The sequence below is a fragment of the Aptenodytes patagonicus genome, chromosome 8 (genome assembly GCF_965638725.1).
Source record: "Aptenodytes patagonicus chromosome 8, bAptPat1.pri.cur, whole genome shotgun sequence".
NCBI classification, from domain to species: domain Eukaryota; kingdom Metazoa; phylum Chordata; class Aves; order Sphenisciformes; family Spheniscidae; genus Aptenodytes; species Aptenodytes patagonicus.
In genome coordinates this window covers 5,702,148-5,723,125 of record NC_134956.1, presented here as the reverse complement: position 1 = coordinate 5,723,125, position 20,978 = coordinate 5,702,148, and the positions used below count along the sequence as shown (strand labels likewise).

Genomic DNA, 20,978 nt, shown 5'->3' with positions numbered 1-20,978 from the left:
GCTTCTGACTCTTCCTTTATGTCTACAGAAAGAGACGAATTATATAAAGGTTATCACAGTGTAATAAAATGACTCATCCGTAGTGATGTGATGTCTTTTAATCTTAAATTGTTTTCTTTTGTTCCAGGACTGCATCAGCCTGGGCTCAGGAGAGCCAAGCAGGAGTGCATACCACTCTTTTGTCCTTTACCACAATAACAGCCCTCGATGGGGGGAAATCATCAAGTTGCCCATCCCTATAGACAGGTTCCGTGGGTCTCACCTCCGGTTTGAGTTCAGACATTGCTCCAGTGAGTGCAAAATATAACCAAGAGAAATCTAAAAAAGCTGGGGTCTTTCTGTTGTCAGTTTATGTTTGGATGGGGCTGTTGCTGGGTGGAAAGCAGGAAAGGGGTGCCAACCTAAAATACAGTGAAGGTGCACTGCTAATTAGCTGGTTGCTACCTTTATTAAACAGCACATTAAAAACATTGTGAACAATCAGTGCAGGGCAAAACATTTTGCAGATGTTCTCCCCGGCTGTTCTTTTGTTGTGTTTTCCTATAGAGTGTTTTCTTTACAGCATGTATATTTTATATTTTACTATGTTTGGCATGTTTGTGTTTGTTTTGAGGCTTGTCGATCATTTGCGTAGAATTAGACGTAGTACGTTATATGTTGTTGATGTAACCTGCGTGCTTTTTGTTAGGCATGCAGAGAAGTTTGTGAATAACCTTGTGGTATATATGGACAGACAGAATATGTACAAATATGATTCCTTATTTCTATCTCTTACTACAGCAAAAGACAAGGGAGAAAAGAAGCTCTTTGGTTTTGCATTCACTCCGTTGATGAGAGATGATGGCACTACCTTGTCGGATGATATCCATGAGCTTTATGTTTATAAGGTACCGATTCTTCCCTGCAGACTTTTCACCTACTTCAGTTTAAATAAGTAATGGGCAGTACGTTACCTTTTTTCCCCTCTCATTAGAAGTTATGTGAGGAACAGATTAATAGTCGTTTCAAAATTTTATAAAATCAAAATCACATGACTAGGTATGGATACGGCCTTCTATTCTAGGTACAGCTTCCCTTTTCCCTTCAGATAATGATGATTTATCTTCTGATAATCCTGTCCGTTTTGAATTCAAACATACTAGTGCTTATGAGCATTCAGCAGTTTTACCAGCCTATGGCATTACTCTGTGCCTTTGTATTACGAAATTATGCTGTACTTCAAATGCATCGTGTTACAATGCTACAGCTTGGCAACCCCGTAGCAAGGGGTTGGCGGGGGCGGGGGTGTGTGTTTGGTTTTTTTCTTCCTGCTGATTTACCTTGGTTTATTTCTTCGGTATGATTTTCAGACTAAGTTGTACAGTTGGAAGATCATGGTAAGTTCTAAAGAGTCAGTGGTTAGGAGACCACACTTTCTAGAGCTGGGTCTGTTTTGTGTGTGCTCAGGCCCCGAAGGTGGTAAGCACGGCTTTTTCTTAGAATTGTTTTTGTGCACCCAAAAGATCAGTAAAAGTGCTGCTAGGCAATGGCTGTCAGGGTGCGAGTACGTGAAATGAGATAGACTAGGTACAATTCCATTTCTTGTCCTGTACCTGCAGTGTGATGAGAACAGCACGTTTAACAATCACGCCCTGTACCTGGGGCTGCCTTGCTGCAAAGAGGACTACAATGGCTGCCCCAACATCCCTTCCAGCCTCATTTTCCAGCGCAGCACCAAAGAGACCTTTTCCGTCTCCACACAGCTTTCTTCTACCAAACTGACCCAGAATGGTAAGTAGCTGATCCTTCAAAATTGCCCAAGGCAACAGGGATTATGAAAAAGAGATAAGATGGGTGTGCTTGTGCTCTGTTTATTTTACTAAAATATTCCTTTGTTATAACTTCATTATATGTAAGCTTTTTTTTTACTAACACTATTGAAATGAGCAGAAACTGTTTTTTTGAGGAAATAAGGATTTTGAGAGATGGCAGAGAAATTACAGACATTACTGTAAGTGCAAGAGAAGGGTCATATGTTAAAGCAAAGTTAATTTTCATTAAATGATTGAAGAACAAAAAATTCAATGTTAGCACTTACTACAGAATCCAAAGTTTAGTTTGTTCGGCTTTTACAGCGTTACTAAGTAAATAAAAATTTGTTATGGCAACGTCCCTGAAGCATGGGAAGACAAAAGTGGATGGTCCACAGTGCAGTGTCAAGTCACATAGGGAAAAATTGCAGCCTTTCCTCTTTTTAAAGTACTTCTTCATTCCTCCATTCATTTCTTTGTTAGTAGTATTGGACTTACTCCACATTTTCCTCCTTGTTTTCCCTTATTTATTTTTTTTCCCCGAGAAGTGTGAACTGCAACAAGAGCAGAAGTGTAACATGTAATGAATCTCTGGTGGGTCTGGGGTTGCCATTCTGCCCTCTGCGCGTGGATTCTAGCTCTTTCTCTCACTGTTCTGCAGTGGATTTGCTTGCCCTGCTGAAATGGAAAGCTTACCCAGATCGTGTGATGGATATTCTAGGAAGGCTGAGACATGTCAGTGGCGAGGAGATTGTTAAGGTACAACATGAACTAACAGTCTTTTGATGTATCTGTGATAGCAAGTGAATTCAGACCTGCACTGCGCTTCTGAATGTTCCTCTTACTGTACTTTTTGATTCACGCTGTGAATTCTCGGAGTGTATGAATTGGGATTTTATTTTGACATGAAACCGAACAGGAGGATACGCTCCAAAAATCAATGGATAGTTAGTCCTTGGGGTCAAAATAGAGCTAATCCTTAGTAAAAGTCCCTCACCCAGATGTGCTGCGAGTATCGGGTCCTCAGCACCAATTGTTCCACTCTGCAGGCCCGCTCCTGTTGAGCCACACTGCTTGCTGATGTAGACATAGCCACTGGTAGCGGTGTTCTGTGCACTTACCTGTTCCAATAGTATTTTCTAAAGGGCATTCTCTGAAACTGCGTAAGTGTGGTTGGTCATTTCTAGAGTGAAGAAAACAGAGCTGACTCAGAAAACCTGGCCTTTTCAAACAGCTACTAGAGTTGATCAGTACTTCTGTTTTGCAAGTATGTGCCAAACGTCAGCGCAAAGGAGAAAGAAACGTGAAACCTTGAAAGTGAAGTTGGTCAATGGCCAGTGAACCACCCTGCAAACCCATCTTGCTGTCCCAGCACTGTGAAGTGGAGCTGTTGCCTAGAGCACCAGTTGCCCTCTAGTGTGTCTAACCTATCAGTAATCTGTCTCCTATCTGATAATTTTATCATGTTCTGTAACCACTGTGGCTCTACATGCCAATCCTTTGTGTGACCTGAACTTCCTTAGGTCAAAGGAACTTCAGAATGCATTTGAATACTTGTGGTCTCACCAAAACTGCATTCCAGATATCCTGCTGATAATTTTAGGTGCGCTGAGAACTCTCCCTAGAATTTATTTCTATAAATCTAGAAGTAAAAGGAGATAATTTGTAATGGCAAACAACCAAAGAGAAGAAACCAAAGAGAAATCCCGTCACTTAATTAGTAGTTTATGATTAAAGCCACTTCACTGTAATTCATTTGAATGTTGCCATATCTTGAATGTTAATCTTCATGATAACTTTGTAACAGTAACAGAAGAGGACAATACCCCATTTATAGTGGAATTCTTCAAGAATGTCATGTTTTGTACACTTTGTTTGCAGGGCAATGCAAGTATCTGGTTTTTATAGAGCAAAGCATAAAAAGATACGGATTACATTATTCCAAGGGGAGAAGTAATTGATTCCCTCCCTAAATCAGCTGCCATTTGGCATTGGGATATGAAAAACAGAATGCGGTTATTCAGAAAAAAAGAAATTTTATCCTTTCAGAGACTTCATAAATTGTTAGATTTTATTTCTTGTTTTCCACATCAGAAGTTTAATTAGACTAGATTAAAAAGTCATGAGAGAATGTGCAGTTGACTTGATCTTTAGCATTCTTCTTCAGAGTCATCCTTTCTGAGGACTGTGCTTTCAGGAGAGAAAATCACTGAGTTGTCAGCGTTCAGTAAGCCACAGTGTCACGGATGAAAGAAACAATTGGCAGTATGTAACTTGACCCAATTAATGCTTGTTATAAAAGCTTTACTTTCTGTCATATAACAGAAGTTTTCAATATTAAACATAATTTGGAGCGCCAGTTAATGTGCTTCCAAGTCTGAAATTTGATGACGTACAGTATCTGATACACTCTAATGACAGGAGGATGAAAGTAAGTTGTTTTGCCGCCGTTGTTAGGCAGCACTTCCAGTGAGGGAAACACTCAGTTATATTTACAGATCAGGCATGCGGTACGTATTTCTTATTTTTTGTTTTTCTGTCATTTTTGTTTAGCAATATTCCTTGGTAAAGAGAAAAATTCTTCCTAGTAAAACCAAATGAAAATCTGTCGCATCATATGGAGGAACCTGAAGTGGTTTGTCCTTGGCAGATGTTTCACAAAGATATCAAGATGTATGAAATAAAGCACGGGGGAAATAACCTTCTTTTGAATACAATTTAATTTGAAATTCTTTGTTTATTCATGTCATTTTAGTTCCTACAAGATATTCTCGACACGTTGTTTGTAGTGTTGGATGACAACACAGAAAAGTATGGTCTGTTGGTCTTTCAGTCTTTGGTAAGCTGCTGAATTGTTACTTTTCGTTATCTCATGGTCAGTGAGTTTTAAGTTTCTTGTTATCATGTTGCTAGTATTTTACTTCCATGAAATATGAAATATTCAGCTGGATCCAGCCTTATGTTTTCTGTAATACTCCTGGGTGAGGAGGGCAGGATAGCTTCAACAGATCCGAGGACAGCAATACTGGCTATCACTTGGGAGAAACATACAATAACATCTAATAAGACAACTGCTGACTGTTTAAAGACATGTATTTCATTGTTCCTTAGCTTGTGGAACTTGTTTATAGAAACCTAGCAACAATGTGCAATTTCCTTTAGTATGGGTTCACTTTTTCATCTCCCACAGGTATTCATCATAAATCTGCTGCGTGACAGCAAGTATTTTCATTTTCGACCCGTGATGGACACTTATATTCAGAAGCACTTTGCAGGAGCACTGGCTTACAAGTAGGTGTTGTATATCCATCGCTTCAAGAGATGGTATTAGCAAGCTTTTGAATGATGTCACCCTCGGAATCATAACCTTCATGTGTAGCGGTGGTTTTCAAAAGTAGAACTACTCAGATGAAAGTTTTCCAGCACAGTTATGGAGAACAGCTGCTGACTGTCACCTGTGGCTCAGAACGAGCAGACTTTGGAATTCATCTTGCCTTTCTGAACTGGCAAACCTTACCTTCTGGTTTTTTTAACTGAAGAGACGCTGTCACTCAGCAACAACTCATTATCAGTCTGAACTGATGAGCTACCGAGAGCGTATACATTTCTTGTCTTAGGGATGTTGGGATATAAGACTTGTGTGAAAGCTTAGAGAACTAACTGTAATTTCCTCTTCCAAAGTAGACAGGTATTCACGTAAGAAGATGTTCTGTTTGGTTACAGTAAATGTATAATTTCAGTAGATGAGAAACTTAATTTTCACTGTCACTTTGAAGATTCTGCCTTATTTTCTAATATTCTTTTTTGAGGTTTGCATCAGAGAATAAGACAGATTTTTGAAAGCAGTAACAGTTATCATTCAGGGTGTTGTTTTTTCTATCTTTCAGACCATTTCTTTTGTTTATTTGAGCACATTCTATCTTTGGCCACAATAAACTATTAAAAACAGCTTATAATTGGTTTTGATTGTTTTAAACCATTCACATTTTAGTGTAATTAAAAACAATATATAAAAATATTCTGTCAATGGCAGGTAAAAAACTATACAACACTAGAAGGCATAGTCATGCTCAGAGGGTAAAAAGGTGTTCCGCTTTGTGTTAATTATCACCTCTTTCAGACAAAAATGATTTTTGGTAGTCTGATGTCTGAAATAAAATATGTTTTAAATGCAACTCTTTAAGTTAGTCCAAATGGTATTGTGTACTTAGGAAAATAGATGCATGTATTTTCTTTGTGATCTTAGTTTCTAAAAACTTCTTACTTGCAGGAGATCTGGAATTTCCTATTAAAAAAAAAAAAGTGTGTGTTTTGGTCTTAGAACTATATTGCATGCCTTTATCAAAGCTCTCTCTTTAATAACATCTTTTTGATGTTCTCTCAGTGTTCCCCATGGTCTAAGTCAGTCACAGCGAAGAAATTATTTTCTGGTTTTGAAACTTAAATAAACGTATATATTACGTAAATTCAGTAGCTAGGACAGCTATAGCTGACCAGTGAAATGGAGTGGAGTGAAACGAAACTGTTTTATAGATTTCTCCCTAAAAGCAAAATATTTGTTGCCTGACTAATATTAAACTATTGCTGAAGGTTCCTCTTCTTTTCACTATTTGTTATATTCAGAGAACTGATCCGATGTTTGAAGTGGTACATGGACCGTTCAGCTGAGCTTGTACGCCAAGACCACATCCAGGAAGCAATGAGAGTATGTATTTAATAAAAGAGCGCGCGTCTGTGACTACAAAAGGGCCAGGGAAGCTGTAAATAAAATCGAGGGTAGTCTGGCACTGACTTCTTACTTGTTTAAGCAGAATTCTTTTTTTTTTTGTAGTATTTTGCCAAAATTTTCATTTTAGGGGGAGATTCACTCTTGTGCAGAAAAAAAATGGAAGAATTAGATCTCCTTAAGTCCTTCTGAAGCCCTATGGACGACTTAAGTGGGACTTACATGGAGTATATATGCACTGGCCATTTATGTATATGGTCTACACCTTGCACGTCCAGAAGCCGTTATTTTAAATGTACTAGGCACAGGTGCTGTGGATCAAAGACACACTTCTCATTTCTGGCTGTGACACAGCTTCATTGTATTACTGGTTGAAGTTCTGGAGTATTTTAAGAAGGAGATAAGTGAGCCTTTAACTGGATGGCAATTCTAACAACGGTCATTGCACAGGACCTGAATCGCAGTTCCGTGACGAGACTGGGATCTCGCAGGAAGGCACAGCTTTCTAATGGTGTCTGAAACAAAGGGAATGTTTTTGGTGCTATTACAGAGAAATCGGAGAATAAATAAAGTATTAGTTTTACCATGTGTAATTGTAAAACAGAAAGATAGTGTGTCAAGTACATAAATACAAGATTCCAAAATTTGCAGGAGGATATTTTTCTTTGGGTGACTGTCCATCTGTACCTTCTTACTCTGAGTAGGCTTATGCCCAAACATTTGAGTCTGGGCACTTTTAGAACTAGTAGCAGTGGCAGAGATTAGCACTTTCTTTTTCTCACTTTTTCATGTCGGTACAAATAGGTGAAGCATCTCACAGGTGAAGCACGCACCCACACATATACTACTCCTTTAATTTCTGGCAACCATTTGGGAAAGTCAGAGGTTGTTCCTTTTAAATGTATTTATGCTTATGTCTTGGCATACGTTTCAGACTTATTATGGCTTTTCTTCCTTCTTGTGATATTTTTGTTCTTTGTTTTGCCTCCTTTAGTCTAATTTAGTCAGTATTTTTGAGGAAGTAATTTTTATTTTTTGAGAATCCTTGTTCCATTTGAATGGTATGGCATCACCGCCATCAACTAGCTTTCAAGATCTCCTGCTAAGATCATATCCTGATACTTACGAGGGCATTACACCAGTGTTTACTTTGTAGATATTCACGTGCTTAGAAAATTCATCTTTGTGATACTTTTCAACCACAGATTCATAGGGAATGGTAAAAATGGGGCAAAGATGTCTTTTCAAGAAATTATCAACTTTGTCATTCTTTTTGTTTCCATCCTTATCCTTCCTTTTTTTTTTTTTTAATTACAAAGAAACCTATTAACATTATGAGATGAGAGGAAGATCTCTAGCTGGAATGACTTCTAAAAGGTTTTCTTCCCTCTCAAACCACTCATTAGTGCTCTATGCCATGCAGCAAATAGAGATGTATGATATTGTCCCTATGTGATCTGCATGTTTTGAACCTCACAGTAGTCTTCTTCAGAAATATTAAAAATATGAATGCTGGAATGTCTTTCAGAAGCTCAGTTATTCAACGTACTGTTTGTGAATAAAGTACATTCTTTCAAGGACTCCAAGGCAGCTCTGTGCTTACTGGGAATCTCAAGTGCTTGCCTAGAAAGTAGCTGTTCCCTCCGTGAGTGAGGTCAATTTGAAGACCTGACAGCCCAAGCCTTTCCAAGCACAGGAATTATAATTACCACCAGAGTTTCTGCAGACCTAACAGCGCATCCTCTACCACCGACACTGCTGTCACATCTTATTCTGACAGTTACCTTTGCAGGTATATCTTGGAGGCCCCAAATTAAGGTCTTTATCTTCTTCCATTACAGGAAAGTGATTGATTTCCTTCTTTGTTTCCAGATTTTATTTCAGGCATTTGGAGCAAGTTTGTACCAAAACCATTATCGCTGCTGATGTGTCATTGCTAGTACTGTGTTCTGCTGTTGGGCATTTCTGTGGTCTTGGATGTCTTCACTACATTCCTTGCATTAGTAGTTCTTCAACTGAGAAAACAGGATAGCTCTCTATCCCTTTTTCCCTGAATTAGCTGTTAAATGTAGTACCATAAAGCAGATGTTGAAATATCTCTGCACTCTTCTTTAGCTTTTGACTGCCCATGTACATTCATGATGGATATGTGGACGTCCTCATAGGATTCTGATTTTCGACCTTGGCATTAGCAAGCGGTGCTCTAGACTATTTCTGAAATTACTTGCCTCCCTCAAGACTGCTCTGAATTCTCAAAAAACTTCTATGAAACCTGGAGGAACTATAACCGAAAGGGGGTCTCTACCTATGCTAGAACACATGGCATCATGTTCCTTTATTATGCCCTGTAACAAGCTCCACGTAAGATGCATCCAGATACAGCTGCCTGTGCCTCCCTGGAGAATTCTGTAACGAAGTGTCCATGTATGGCTCCACAGACAGTTTCACGTTCCCTGCTGGTCATGCCAAAACTTAGGAAGTGCCTCTAGGAGGTGCCCTTTCACCTTCAGTTATCTTCCAGCAGTAGAATCACGGGTTGGTTTTGCCTAGATTGAGGAACCCGCTGAAAAAGCAAGACCTTTTCTTCCTCAGGAAGTCACATCTTCATGTCAGTGTTCTGGAGCTGAACCACGCAGAACATGCATCAAGCTTTTTTTAGAGACTTTGAGGTACCGCATACCATTACTATGGGGCTTTACGTGAATCAGTGATACGGAAGGGGTCAGTCTTCCCAGCTGATTTCTTCAAAACCCTGAACATACTTTCTGAGCCAGGGAGCTAGTGAATGAGAGATCTGGAATTACGTTCTCAGCCTGCCTTTTCAGACTGGGTACTCCTCCAAATTGTTTTCTTCGCCCTGAACTTAAAAAAGAAATGTCAGTCCGTTGCTTTTGAGACCAGTCTGTCTCTGGAGTTATTAATTACCTCATTCAGAAATAATTACCTTATTTGGTGATTTACATTTTCTACAGTCTCACTTTTTCTAAGAATACCAGAAAATTGCTGATGTAATTATAATTGTTCCACCCTGGTCAGCCTGTTTGTGAGACTTGCTCCTTCTTTTATTGCTGTTGCCTTGAACTTTGCCCTAGGTCTTTTATCTGCTCCCACAAGACTCAAATTGGTACCTTCACTTGAACCTTTGTACTTTTTTTCTTAGAACTGCATAGTAGATGCTCCTTGGACTTGAAGCAAGTATGCTGTTCTCTGGAAAAAACACATTGACAGTAGCAGAAAGAAGTTTGCTTAGCTGCTCTTGAAAGGTGGATACACAGAGACTACTGAAAAGGGCTTTTTTTCACTTTGGTTAGGACAGTGAAAGAGATTCAGACCTTCAGAGCTGATCCTCTTTACATACACTGTGCTTATGATAAGGTTACCCGTTCTACATACTCCAGATTCTTTCCTAAAGTAATCTTTGGGTTTCTTGAGTTAGGAAATTAATCTGTGCTTTTTCTTAAAGCAGCTCGGTACAAGGTTGATTCATCTGTTCATACTCTGAACGTCAGCTGTGGTTTGCCTTTCGTTTGAATTGAACAGACTCTTCATCTTTACAGCAGATGAGTCCAGATGTGCAGCTGTACTGTCCCCAAGACTGTCCACTGGATTTATGAATGTGCTGCAGTAAAACCATCAAATGTTGTCTGAGCGCAATCCCTGAAGGCTCAAGTGACACTCGTGTCTCTGAAGAGTATCTTTATCCATTAGACCTGCAGCATAACCACAGCAATTTATCCACTTTACCTGTGTTGTCATAGAAGCTTCTAACTGAGGCCGCTTTTGTCATAGCGGTCTTCTGGTTTTAATTCTCCTGGGACGTTGCAACCAACCACCAGGTAATCTGTGCAAGTTGAGATGTGCTGTTCCTGTGTTCAGAGTGAACATGCATATGGACAGTCACTCAGAGAAGAAAGGAAGGTTACTCATTAGTAAGTGGAAGTTCTTTGAGATGCATTATCTCATTATGCTTTATATGCACATTTCTTACTCCTTTTCTCGTCTCTCCTGGAGTACCACTGGTAGAATTTAGGGATTGTTTGTTTGAGAGGAAATAAGGTCACGATGCTGTTTGTCCATGTAAGTTTTGCATGTGATGTACCATGAGTCTTTAGGTTGCTGGTCACAGGTGAGTGGTGTGTGCTCACCTGTTGTGTGAACATGCATACAGACTACGTTTTTAAGAAACTTCCTTTAATGTGATACTGATTTTTTTGTATATCATGCCAAACATAATAGAAGGCTTGAATTTTATTTCAGTGCACTTCTGTGTCTTTAGGCACATATATGAATGATGTCTGTGATTTTGTAAGTAGTAAGAGTCAAAGTTAGTCCAAGTGCTGATTTGTGCTAACAAGACTTGGTTTGTGTTTTTACCATCTCAGCCACGTGTCTGCAAACACACTGAAGTCTTCAGTTAACTGCCTTTAATTCTAGGCAACAGTTTAGGTTGTCTGTGCTAAGGATGTGGAGTGTCTCTGAAAGCCTGCCATTTCACTTTCAACAGAGAATTACAGAACTTCATAGATAAATCCTCTGGTTCATTGCGAAACATAATGTTCACATTAAAGTTACGAGCTTTCGGGTTAGAATTGCGGTTGTCCATACCAAACCGATAAAACAGCTTGTATGAGCGCTTGACTTGCTGTATTTGGTGTTAGCAGCAGAGATGCTAACCTTAAAGAGCCAACTCTTGTGAACCAATTGACCTTTGTCTGGGAACTATCCAGAAATATAAAGTGTTATTTCCTGATGAAGTTCTTTCGTGTAAGGAAGCTTCACTGGGAGATGTATAATGTACTGCCGAATTACCAAAGTTGCCATCATTCCTGGGAAAAAAAAAAGGCTGTAAGTATCAGCAGTGGCATTTTGAAATCCGTGATGGCTTTATGAGGAATTTCACATTCCCATTCTCTATCCTTAAAGCTGTAGCATTCTAAAGCTTGCAACATAACATTGCATATTCGTGCATATAGTGTGGTGGTTCGATGAGGGGCATCTTATGGATGCAAACATACCTGATGAGGGCAAAATCTGTATTTGAATTAACTTTCAAACAGTGAAGCAAGATGAGAATACTTTCCAGCGAATACAGTGGAATATTACTAATGTTTCTGTATAGACTGTGATTACTGAAGCTCCAGCCTGTTTGTCTCCTGTGCTGAATTTTGAGGATATCGTCAAACTATGCATCATGTCTTCCCTTAATCCTGCTTTAATGGTGTATCATGTTAAGCACTAAGGGAAGGAGTGAAGTCTAAATGTCACTGATCTTTAGCACGTTTCAGTGTTGACAGTTGTGTACACCAAATGATCAAAAAGGCCTTGTTGCTGTGTGGAATATTACATTGCTATATTAATGTCTGTGAGAACCTTTGATAGATGGGTAAGCTTGTTAAAGGTTCCACAGAACAATGTATTTTTCTTCATCGACACTGCTGCCAAATAAATGGAGTTCTGAATAATGCCATTTACAAAATTTTAGTTGAAGATGTTTAGGTTGCAAATTCAGACTTAATCTAGACGTGTCATAGAGCAAACTATCATTCTGCCACAAAGAGATGCAATTTGCCAGTCCTTCGGGACTGCAGCATCTATCACACATTGTATAACGGTGTTAAATGCCATCTTCTGTGCAGGTTATTCTCCCTCTGCTGGGTGCTTTCCAAGTTTCATGTGTGACGATAAAAGAAAGACACTTTAACTTACCACAGCTCGAAGTAAAAAGATACTCACTACAGTACTGCTGCTTGCTACTGTTACGGGCTGCCAGAGGGCTTCACATGCTGCTCTTGTCGTCTTCTATTTCTGCATCTGCATTTATTTCTGTTTGTACATGTAGCTGCCAGAAATAAAGGTGAACCTTGCTGTTGTGTTCATATTGAAAAGTAGATTCTAGATTAGCTAACGCAAGCAATTAAAGGTAAAATTTGAATGAAGACAGGAGAATAGCTTCTTCAGACACAGTCATTGTGCCAAGTCATGAGAAAACTAGAAGTCTCTTATCTTCACCAAGATTTTCCTCAAATTATGTAACTCAAATTTGTCTATTTGACTTAAATGCATACTTTTTTTGTTAGTGGGACATACTAGTAACAAAGATTATTGGTTGAGAATGGGTACTTGCCTATGAGTAGCTCTTCCTTAACTGAATTATATAACTTACAAAACCTGTGTTTCTTTCTCCTTTCTAAAGCTGAAGAATTTAGTTATTACGCACCTAGAATCTTTCCTGGTTCTCTTTAAAGCTCCTTTATTTTTCTTTCTCTCTTTTTCTCTATCTTAATCTCCTTCCTCTCCTGCTCCTTAAGGCCTTGGAATATCTTTTCAAGTTCATTGTCCAATCTCGGATCCTTTACTCCAGAGCTACTTGTGGAATGGAGGAGGAACAGTTCCGCTCCAGCATCCAGGAGCTTTTCCAGTCCATCAGATTTGTGCTCAGCTTGGACAGCAGGAGCTCCGAGACTCTCATCTTCACACAGGTTTGCTATTTTCTACACTTTAACTGGCAAACCAAAAGGCAGCTGTTTTCTGCACAGGTAGTATATATGGGCACGTGACGATTAAATGCAGGTTAGTAGAGTTTTCCCCCTCTAACAAGCTGATGATACTGGGAAACGACATAGCCAGTTAATGTTATTAGGCAGCAGCTTTGCACCACTTCACAGATACAGGTGAGCTGAACTGTGGACTCTCAAGAGGACAGTGACTTGTCACATGAGAATACAATTTTTGCTCTTCACAAAAGTAAACTGCATTTTCAAGTCTCTCGTTCATACGTCTTACAGTTGGCCTCAAGAAATTTTAAATCCTTAATTGTAGTAGCTCAAGTCAATACTTAGGGTTATAGCAACATCAAGTAGAGGAGTTCAACTGATGTACTCACAGTCAGATAAACTTAATTCCAGCATACTCTAAAATTACGGTCAGAATCACGTGCAGCCTGACCACAAGCATACCGTGATACCCACACTCGCATTTCATGTTATTTTTAATATGGCCCGGATGACTTCACGAAGACTTCTTGTGGACTTAAGATACTACTCAAAGCGAGTAAGGATGCTGCTAAGTTTTGTTTTGTATTTTGAAGACCACTGTACTAAATTACGTACTTCTGTGTTTAGAAGTTTTAAATAGCAATGTCAAATGTGTTCTGTGTGCCTCGGCTCGCAGAATGTCAGAATGGACCACCTAGAACTTCCTGGTAATATGAAGGTGATTTGTAATCACTAATTTATTATCTACAGATGTTTTGAACACCTACAGTAGTTTGCCAAAGAAGCAGTTACTGCGAACGTTGCGACAAAACAGAGTGACTCCACTGGTTAGGGAAGCTGCCAGCAATGTGATCTCCTTCTTAAGAGAAGCTGCTCTGAAAGATTTTGGGAACAGCTGCTCTAATCTTTTATTTAATTACCCATTAGTGGGTATAATAAGATGAGCCAGAAACATGAGAAGTCGGTGCACAGAATTTTGCAGGCAAAGTGACAGCGAGTGGAAGCGGTGGAATGCAGGCTGTTTAGGGTTCGTTCTTTGTTTTTCAGTTGTGTTGATCCACAAATACAGAGAGAGACTAGATTTGAGGATGGGGTTATTTTCCCTTTTTGCCTCTTTTTTTTTTTTCTTTTTCCCCCTCCTTTCTCTCACTATGGTATATCTTACTTTAGACTTTTGTAATTTGTAAAGCCTGTCCTTGTTTAATCTTTGAAAAGTTTACTTTTTGTTTCCCCCTTGCCACTATGTTGCCTCTTGATCCCAATTGCCCCATAGGCCTCTCAGCCTGGAGGGCAGGCGAGCGGAGCTGGGACATGTGCCCCACAAAAATGTGGTGGTGCTTCAAGGCCGTCATTTAATTCTGTAAGTAATGATCCCCAGAACTGCACACGTATTTCATCATGGATGTTCCCAATGAATCCCTTTTCCCTACCCCAAACCCTCTTTTCCTGCATATAAACTGGAATTTACTGTTTAAGCGGCTGGTACTTTAAAACTAGCAAATTGTGGAATATTTCAGTAATTAATGGAACAGCTTATGGCATCCACACACCGAAAATACAGTACTGAGGGCGTATACAAGATTATATACATCAAATTGTTCAGGAGAGCCAAGGAATTTATCTACTTTTTTTGGAAATCTGGATAACTGTTAAATACCTACAGAAATGCTTGAGGCCCTAGCCAACATAGTTTTCTTCACACTTGTCCTCTTATCCAGGATATTACAGAGATCTCAATATAGTTCTTTCCAGCGATGAGATTAGAACTAATTATGTCCTTCCTTCCAGGCAATTAGTTTGACATGAGTAATGTTCCAGCATATTTTAGGGTGTTGTACAAAAAGGGCCCTTCAAGGAACTGATGAAACGATGTAGCTGTTCCTCAAGACGGCTCCAGAGCTTCCTGAAGAGATCCCATGCATATCCTTAGATTGCTACTGGATATCCTAAATCAGCACAGAAATCCTTCTGCTTTATAGTAATAGTTAGAAATAAGTTTAGGAAAACTCCTGTAAGGATTTGTTGGGCCAATATTGTAATTTCACTTATATTATCCCAAAGATAAAGACGATGACTGGATTTGCGGCTGTTACAGCCTTCCAAGAGTACCATGAGCTATTTAAATGATTCATAGTTGTTTATTTTGTTAGTACATTGTATGTACGTAGCAACCATTAGGTGACAACACCCAGGAGGCTATGTGGGGTTTTGTGTAATCTGAATTGAATTGCAACAAGACAAGATGTTGGGAGAGATAACGAGCGCAAAGAAGAAAGAGGTAAATTTATATTCAGAATAATTTAATGGGCTCTACAGTGTTAGTTGTAAAAATAACTTGGACTTTGCTCAAAGGCTATTAGATAGATATCACTGTTGCTTGAAGGAAAAGAGACTTTGAGGAAAGACTTGGCAAAGAAGGAAGCTGTATGTTACATGGGATTAGGAGAGGCACGCCAAGCGTTCGAGCCAGCATGGGAGAGGTACGGAAAGGTTTACGCAATGAGAAAACAAAAAAATCTGTGAGGAGAAGGAGAACTTGCAGAATAGAAGAAAATACCGATAGGTGGTCAGGCTCTGGGAGGGCAAAGCTGAACAGAGATCTGGAACAAAGTTAGGTAAATCTGAACTTCTGCAGGAAATCAGTGTGGTTTGTGTGGAGAGCTTCAGACAAGGGAGGTGGAAACGGCAAGAGGGGAAGTGTGCGGGGGGGCGGCTGTGGCTGGGGTGGATGGGAGTAAGGCGGCTGAATCAAAACCAGACTGTGCGGCAGTTCAAGAAAGCAACCATCTAGGAATTTAAGTAGTTATAACGAGGAAACAGGTATGGACCTTGGGTAGGATGAGAGGAAGAAAGAGAAGAATTTTAAAACGTTAGAGGTGTGTGGCGGTTGTTAGGTACGACACCAAGTCTGTGGAACTTGAGGATAGGGCGATGCATGGAATTTTCTGCCGTTACGAAGAAATTAATTGAAAAAGTGTGAAATAAGAGATGAAGAGTTTGATTGTTGTTGTTGTGCTGATATTATTTCTGCACTTTAAGAAACACCTTCAAGGATAGCTCCAGCTTACTGGAAATATCCGTCATTGCAAGAATCACGTGCACACCTACTTGCATGATGTGATGCCTCTTTCACATGAAATAGCACCCCACCCCTGCTGCAGAATATTGTAGTGTCACATGACAGTGCTGCTATGGTTAAGGGTCTGTCAACATGTTCTTTACTTCAAAATATTTTCTCAAGAGTTTTAACTGTCTTAGGTAGTTGTTCAGTACAAAAAATTGGTACGGAACTCTCTAATCACAAGCAAGTTTTATATTTATTGAAAAAAGTAAATCAACAAAAATGGAGTATTTTCTGTTCTCTGGTACCTCAATTTTTTTCTGTTCTATAAGCTGTGTCCTAAAATACAGCCTTTTGAAGCTCTACAGTATGTATCTGCTCAACTTATTGTAAGACTTAGTATTGCAGCAGCACCTGATTTTATCTATTACCTGTGATTTGTTCGCTATAAACTTGAGGTGTTGCAAAGCATTAACACCAGCCATAGTGCACTATCTAGTAGCTTTTTGCAGACCCTTAATTCAGTTTTACTCTCGTTTCTGTTTCGCTGCGTTTAGCTGCAGTCACAGAATTCAAAATTTTGAGTTTCTTCATTTACTTTTTTCAGGCTGCCTTGCTGAACTCCTTCCCCGCTATCTTTGATGAGCTGTTGCAGATGTTCACCGTGCAGGAAGTAGCAGAGTTCGTGAGGGGTACTCTGGGCAGCATGCCCAGTACAGTGCACATCGGGCAATCAATGGATGTTGTTAAGCTACAATCTATTGCACGCACTGTTGACAGCCGCCTGTTCTCTTTCTCAGGTAAGACAGCGGTTTCTGAGGCTAAGTCTTGCTGCCAACTAAGAGTAGGAACACGTTACGTTTATTTTGCAGTTGCTTTGGTGCAAACGCTTCATTGCTGAATGTCAGTAACCTTGGTAGTATTGATCTTGGCGGCATCATTGTTACGTATATTCACTGTGTGTACTTTGTAAGTTTCCCTATGGTAGAAAATGTTTATAAATCCATCATGGATAAATTGTAGTTACTAAAGGTTGATAACGATATGTACATTAACAATCAAGTCAATTATTAAAACTGCCAAATCTCACTTGATACTATGTATTACTCTTCTATTGTTGTCATGGATAGGAAGATAACCTCCTTTCCAGCAAGCTTATTGTCTGAGAAAGAGAAACAGGGAGATAAAGTTTTGTGAGAAACCCACCACATTCTTTTAAAGTATGTTTAATCTTCACATTGTAACTTTAATATTTCTTTAGCTCAACATACTAGTAATTCTTTAAGAATTAATTGAATGAGGAAGTGTTGAAGATGGTGAGTTTATTTCATACATAAAGGTCTGAATGAAAGAAGTTACGAAGGTAACAGTGGAAGCACCATTGGGCTTATCTTCCCTGTAGTGAGGATCTCAAGTTAGTGCGCTCAAATTATTCTACTCAGTGCAAGGTGAGAATGATAACACAGAATCATGTCTAAACCATCCACTGTAATTGCTTATAAACATATGTTTTTTCTTAAATTTGAAATTCATCTCAAAAAATATGAGAGAGTGTAGAGAATGAGTAGATTAGTCCAAAGGTGGCTGTGAAACAGGCAGTGAATTTTATCTAATTATAGTGTTTTGAACCTATTGATAAAAATATTTGTCTTTGTGGGTGCCAGTTCATGGACAAAAACCTCCTCTTTTGTCTTCTCAATAAAGCCAGCTGTAACTTTACCCACAGGGTCCAGGGCTTGAGTCCTTCCCATTAACCTTCATTTCTCCTTTACAATGATATTGGCAACTAATGATGCTTTTAGCTGCTGCATAGCACCATGCCATCTCACTACAGCATCAAAAACCAGGAAGAAAGCTTCAGCGTTGCGAGGCAGCTATGACTGTATAGGTGCCACATTTTCCACCCGACGTAATGGTAGACCCCTATCCTATTGCTTCCCGTGGAAGCATGACCCGATACTCCCAGGTCAACAATCTCTCCCGTGTCCTGTCTGCCCCGGGAAGACGAATCTAATTTCCAAAGTTATCTTTTGCCTGCGCACCCTACCTATTCTTCAGGTCTTGCAATTAAAGGAAGATACATTCTCTCTTTCTTGCCTCCCATATGGTGATGACTTGTTTTCCTTCTCTCTCCTATCAGTCCATTTGCTGACATCTTGCCATTTTTTGGCTACTGTTTTCTCCAGGTGGTACCTGCTCTCCCTTCTTCAATAAGATTAAGGTTTGTAAGCCAGCTAAAAGAGAAGAATTAGCCAGTTTCCAAGAGGCATGTATTAGAGAAGCTCTAGCAGCTGTGACAATAGAGCTGGAAAGCAACACGAAGTGAGGAAGGGTATGCACAAAAGAAATCAACAACAGAAAGTATCAGTTCGCAACTGTTGTTTCCAAGCTGAATCACTGTTGAGAACATCATGTATACTGCATTTATGAACTTTTGAAAGTAGATGCACTATTCATTCATTGGATACAGTTCTTAGAAGTGTAGTGTACTACAATCTGTACAATAGAAGTTGCACCAATTAATCAAACGTGCTGTGTATCAGTAGGCTAGTTTGGATACCAAAAGGCTTTGGAAACCAAAAGGTTTGGATTCCATTGGGATGGTTGAAATTTAATTTTCTTTTGGAAGAACTGTGATCTCATTTTCCTTCTTTCAGAGTCCCGGCGCATCCTGCTACCTGTAGTTCTTCACCACATTCACCTTCACCTACGACAGCAGAAGGAGCTACTTATCTGCTCTGGGATCCTCAGTAGTATCTTCTCTATAATCAAGACCAGCTCTTTGGTAATCTGCTGCTTGATTTTATTTTTTTTTTTTTAATTACACCACTGAACTGAGGGATTTTTATAGGTTAACACAGGTTTTTCTAAGATCCTTTTAAAAATGAAATTCTGCTAACTTTCTGTCAGCAGGAGAACATCTGAAATGAGGGTCTGCTTTTGTGTGTGTGACTCAGAGCGTTTCTGATTACACAGTGTTCTTGCTGTTAGGAGGGGAAAAAAGCATACGCATTTACCAGGTTTGACACTGTTTAATTTTCTTCATTCAAGACCAGAAATTAGATGTCAGTGGAGTTTAAAAACTCTACACAGCTCTAGGACTTGTAGTTCTGCAAGAGACAGTAACTAGCACTTTGTGATTCATGTTAAGAGAATACTCTAAAATTATCCAATCAATGAAATCACACTTACTTCTGGAAATTGCTGCTGAGTTTAAACACCCAGCTTTGATGATCATAATACTCTGATCTCAAATGGTAACTTGATCATTTAAAGCAATGCTCACAGAGGGTGCTGAAGTTTCCCCATCCGACTCTAAAGGAGGAAGCTCAGGGTGCTAAATATAATTCATACCAATGTGTATTTCTAATTATGGTTTTGTGTGAAAGGAATGAGATGGTAATAAGCTAAAATAATACTGCCTTGGAATAAAGGTTCCTGAACATAATTTGATCCCATTGTGTTCTAGAGTGTATGCAGACCTTTGGTTATAGATTTACCTTTATGGCTGTGACCCTGAATGTTTCCATCAGAGACTGACGAGGTAACACACACACACACTGGCATCACAACAGTATCTGGTACCAATGAGGAATTTGGTTGTACTACTTTGAACCTCTGTTAAGGAGCTCTCTATCAAAACGAGTTTGTGGTATGGCTGACTCAGCAGAATTGTCTTTGCCAATTCCGTTCTCTCCAGTTTCTAACTGTCTGTTTGCTCACCACTTACTGTAGGAGGGAGATGTCGTGGAGGAGGTTGAGATGATGGTGGAGAGCCTCCTGGATGTGCTTTTACAAACTCTGCTTACAATCATGAGTAAATCGCAGTCTCAGGAGGCGGTAAGAGGGCAGCGTTGCCCGCAGTGCACAGCAGAAATCACTGTTAGTAACTAACAATCAGTTTCTATTTCCTGCTTCTCTAACCTTTGGTTCAGTCCCTCACCACCACCGGCACCTCATTATCATCTCTGCTGCATGAATGCCCAGGGCTTTGTCTCTTTCCCTTAATAAGCCACAAATCCATTCCTTCCTCTGTGCAGTAGTGAGATCTGCAGGAAGCAGTGGAGCCCAGGAAGCTTTTGTGGATTTCCAGGTTATTTTCTTGTCTGTCTCTGCAGCTGTGATTGTGAGTTATTTTTTATTGAGGCATATGCTAGCTGGGTAGCTGCCTAGGGCTTCACCCCTCAGTAGGTATCGCCAAGGGCTCTATGAGTATCAGGCTCCGATTCCCAAGACTGAGAATACCATAATGCTCGGTGGACAAGTCCCTTTACTTAACACCCTGGAGAGCTTCTGTCCAGGTTCACTGATTATGTCATGCAAATGAAACACAACATACTTTTGAAAAAGAAATTAACAGATCCTAAGTCAAGTGAGCTGTTGAGCTTGGTGGGGGAAGAGGGAAAAGCCACCACTTTGTCCCGACTGCCAGCATAAGCCTAGGGGAAGAAATTTTTTCTTTGACGTGCAATGGAAGAGGAGGAAAAGAACAGAATTTTGCTGTTCGGCTTTCTTCTTTTCTGGATTTGTTGCCCTTTTCTATTCTAGCCTATTTTAGTCTTATTTTTGCTTGTCAGAGTCTCTAATGCAGCTTTTGCACGATGTATGATGTTAAGCTGTTGTTCAGAACATCCCTTTTTTTAGACTTCCTTTTTTATCAAATGGCTGAAACCTCAGAGTTATTGTTGGGGGCAGATGTACACTAAGGTACACGTCTCGCACAAGAGAAAAGGTTGTATCTTCCCATGTTAGCTCAGATAAAGTAACAAATGGTAGAATCCTAATAAAGAACAAGGCATTTGGTAATTTTCAGACATGTTCTTTGATACAAAACAAGAAAGGCGCTAGCTTGCAAATGTCCAGCAACATCTCAGTTTCCTTTTACTCCTACCATTTGACTTACTGTT

At 39.6% G+C, this 20,978-nt stretch overlaps 1 protein-coding gene across 10 annotated transcripts in view; it reads left to right on the top strand.

Annotated features, from left to right (window-relative positions):
* The window catches only part of DOCK3 (dedicator of cytokinesis 3), a 219,113-nt gene that overhangs the window by 146,938 nt on the left and 51,197 nt on the right, over positions 1 to 20,978 (top strand). For 9 of the 10 annotated variants that reach the window (XM_076346099.1, XM_076346104.1, XM_076346106.1 and 6 more), the window contains 11 exons: positions 128 to 290; positions 781 to 887; positions 1,599 to 1,770; positions 2,452 to 2,549; positions 4,546 to 4,629; positions 4,981 to 5,081; positions 6,414 to 6,495; positions 12,825 to 12,995; positions 16,679 to 16,871; positions 18,729 to 18,856; positions 19,807 to 19,953. In XM_076346099.1, coding sequence (XP_076202214.1) covers positions 128 to 290; positions 781 to 887; positions 1,599 to 1,770; positions 2,452 to 2,549; positions 4,546 to 4,629; positions 4,981 to 5,081; positions 6,414 to 6,495; positions 12,825 to 12,995; positions 16,679 to 16,871; positions 18,729 to 18,856; positions 19,807 to 19,953 — 1,446 coding nt within the window. The remainder of the gene's footprint in view (positions 1 to 127; positions 291 to 780; positions 888 to 1,598; positions 1,771 to 2,451; positions 2,550 to 4,545; positions 4,630 to 4,980; positions 5,082 to 6,413; positions 6,496 to 12,824; positions 12,996 to 16,678; positions 16,872 to 18,728; positions 18,857 to 19,806; positions 19,954 to 20,978) is intronic. The other variant, XM_076346100.1, reaches the window with a different exon arrangement.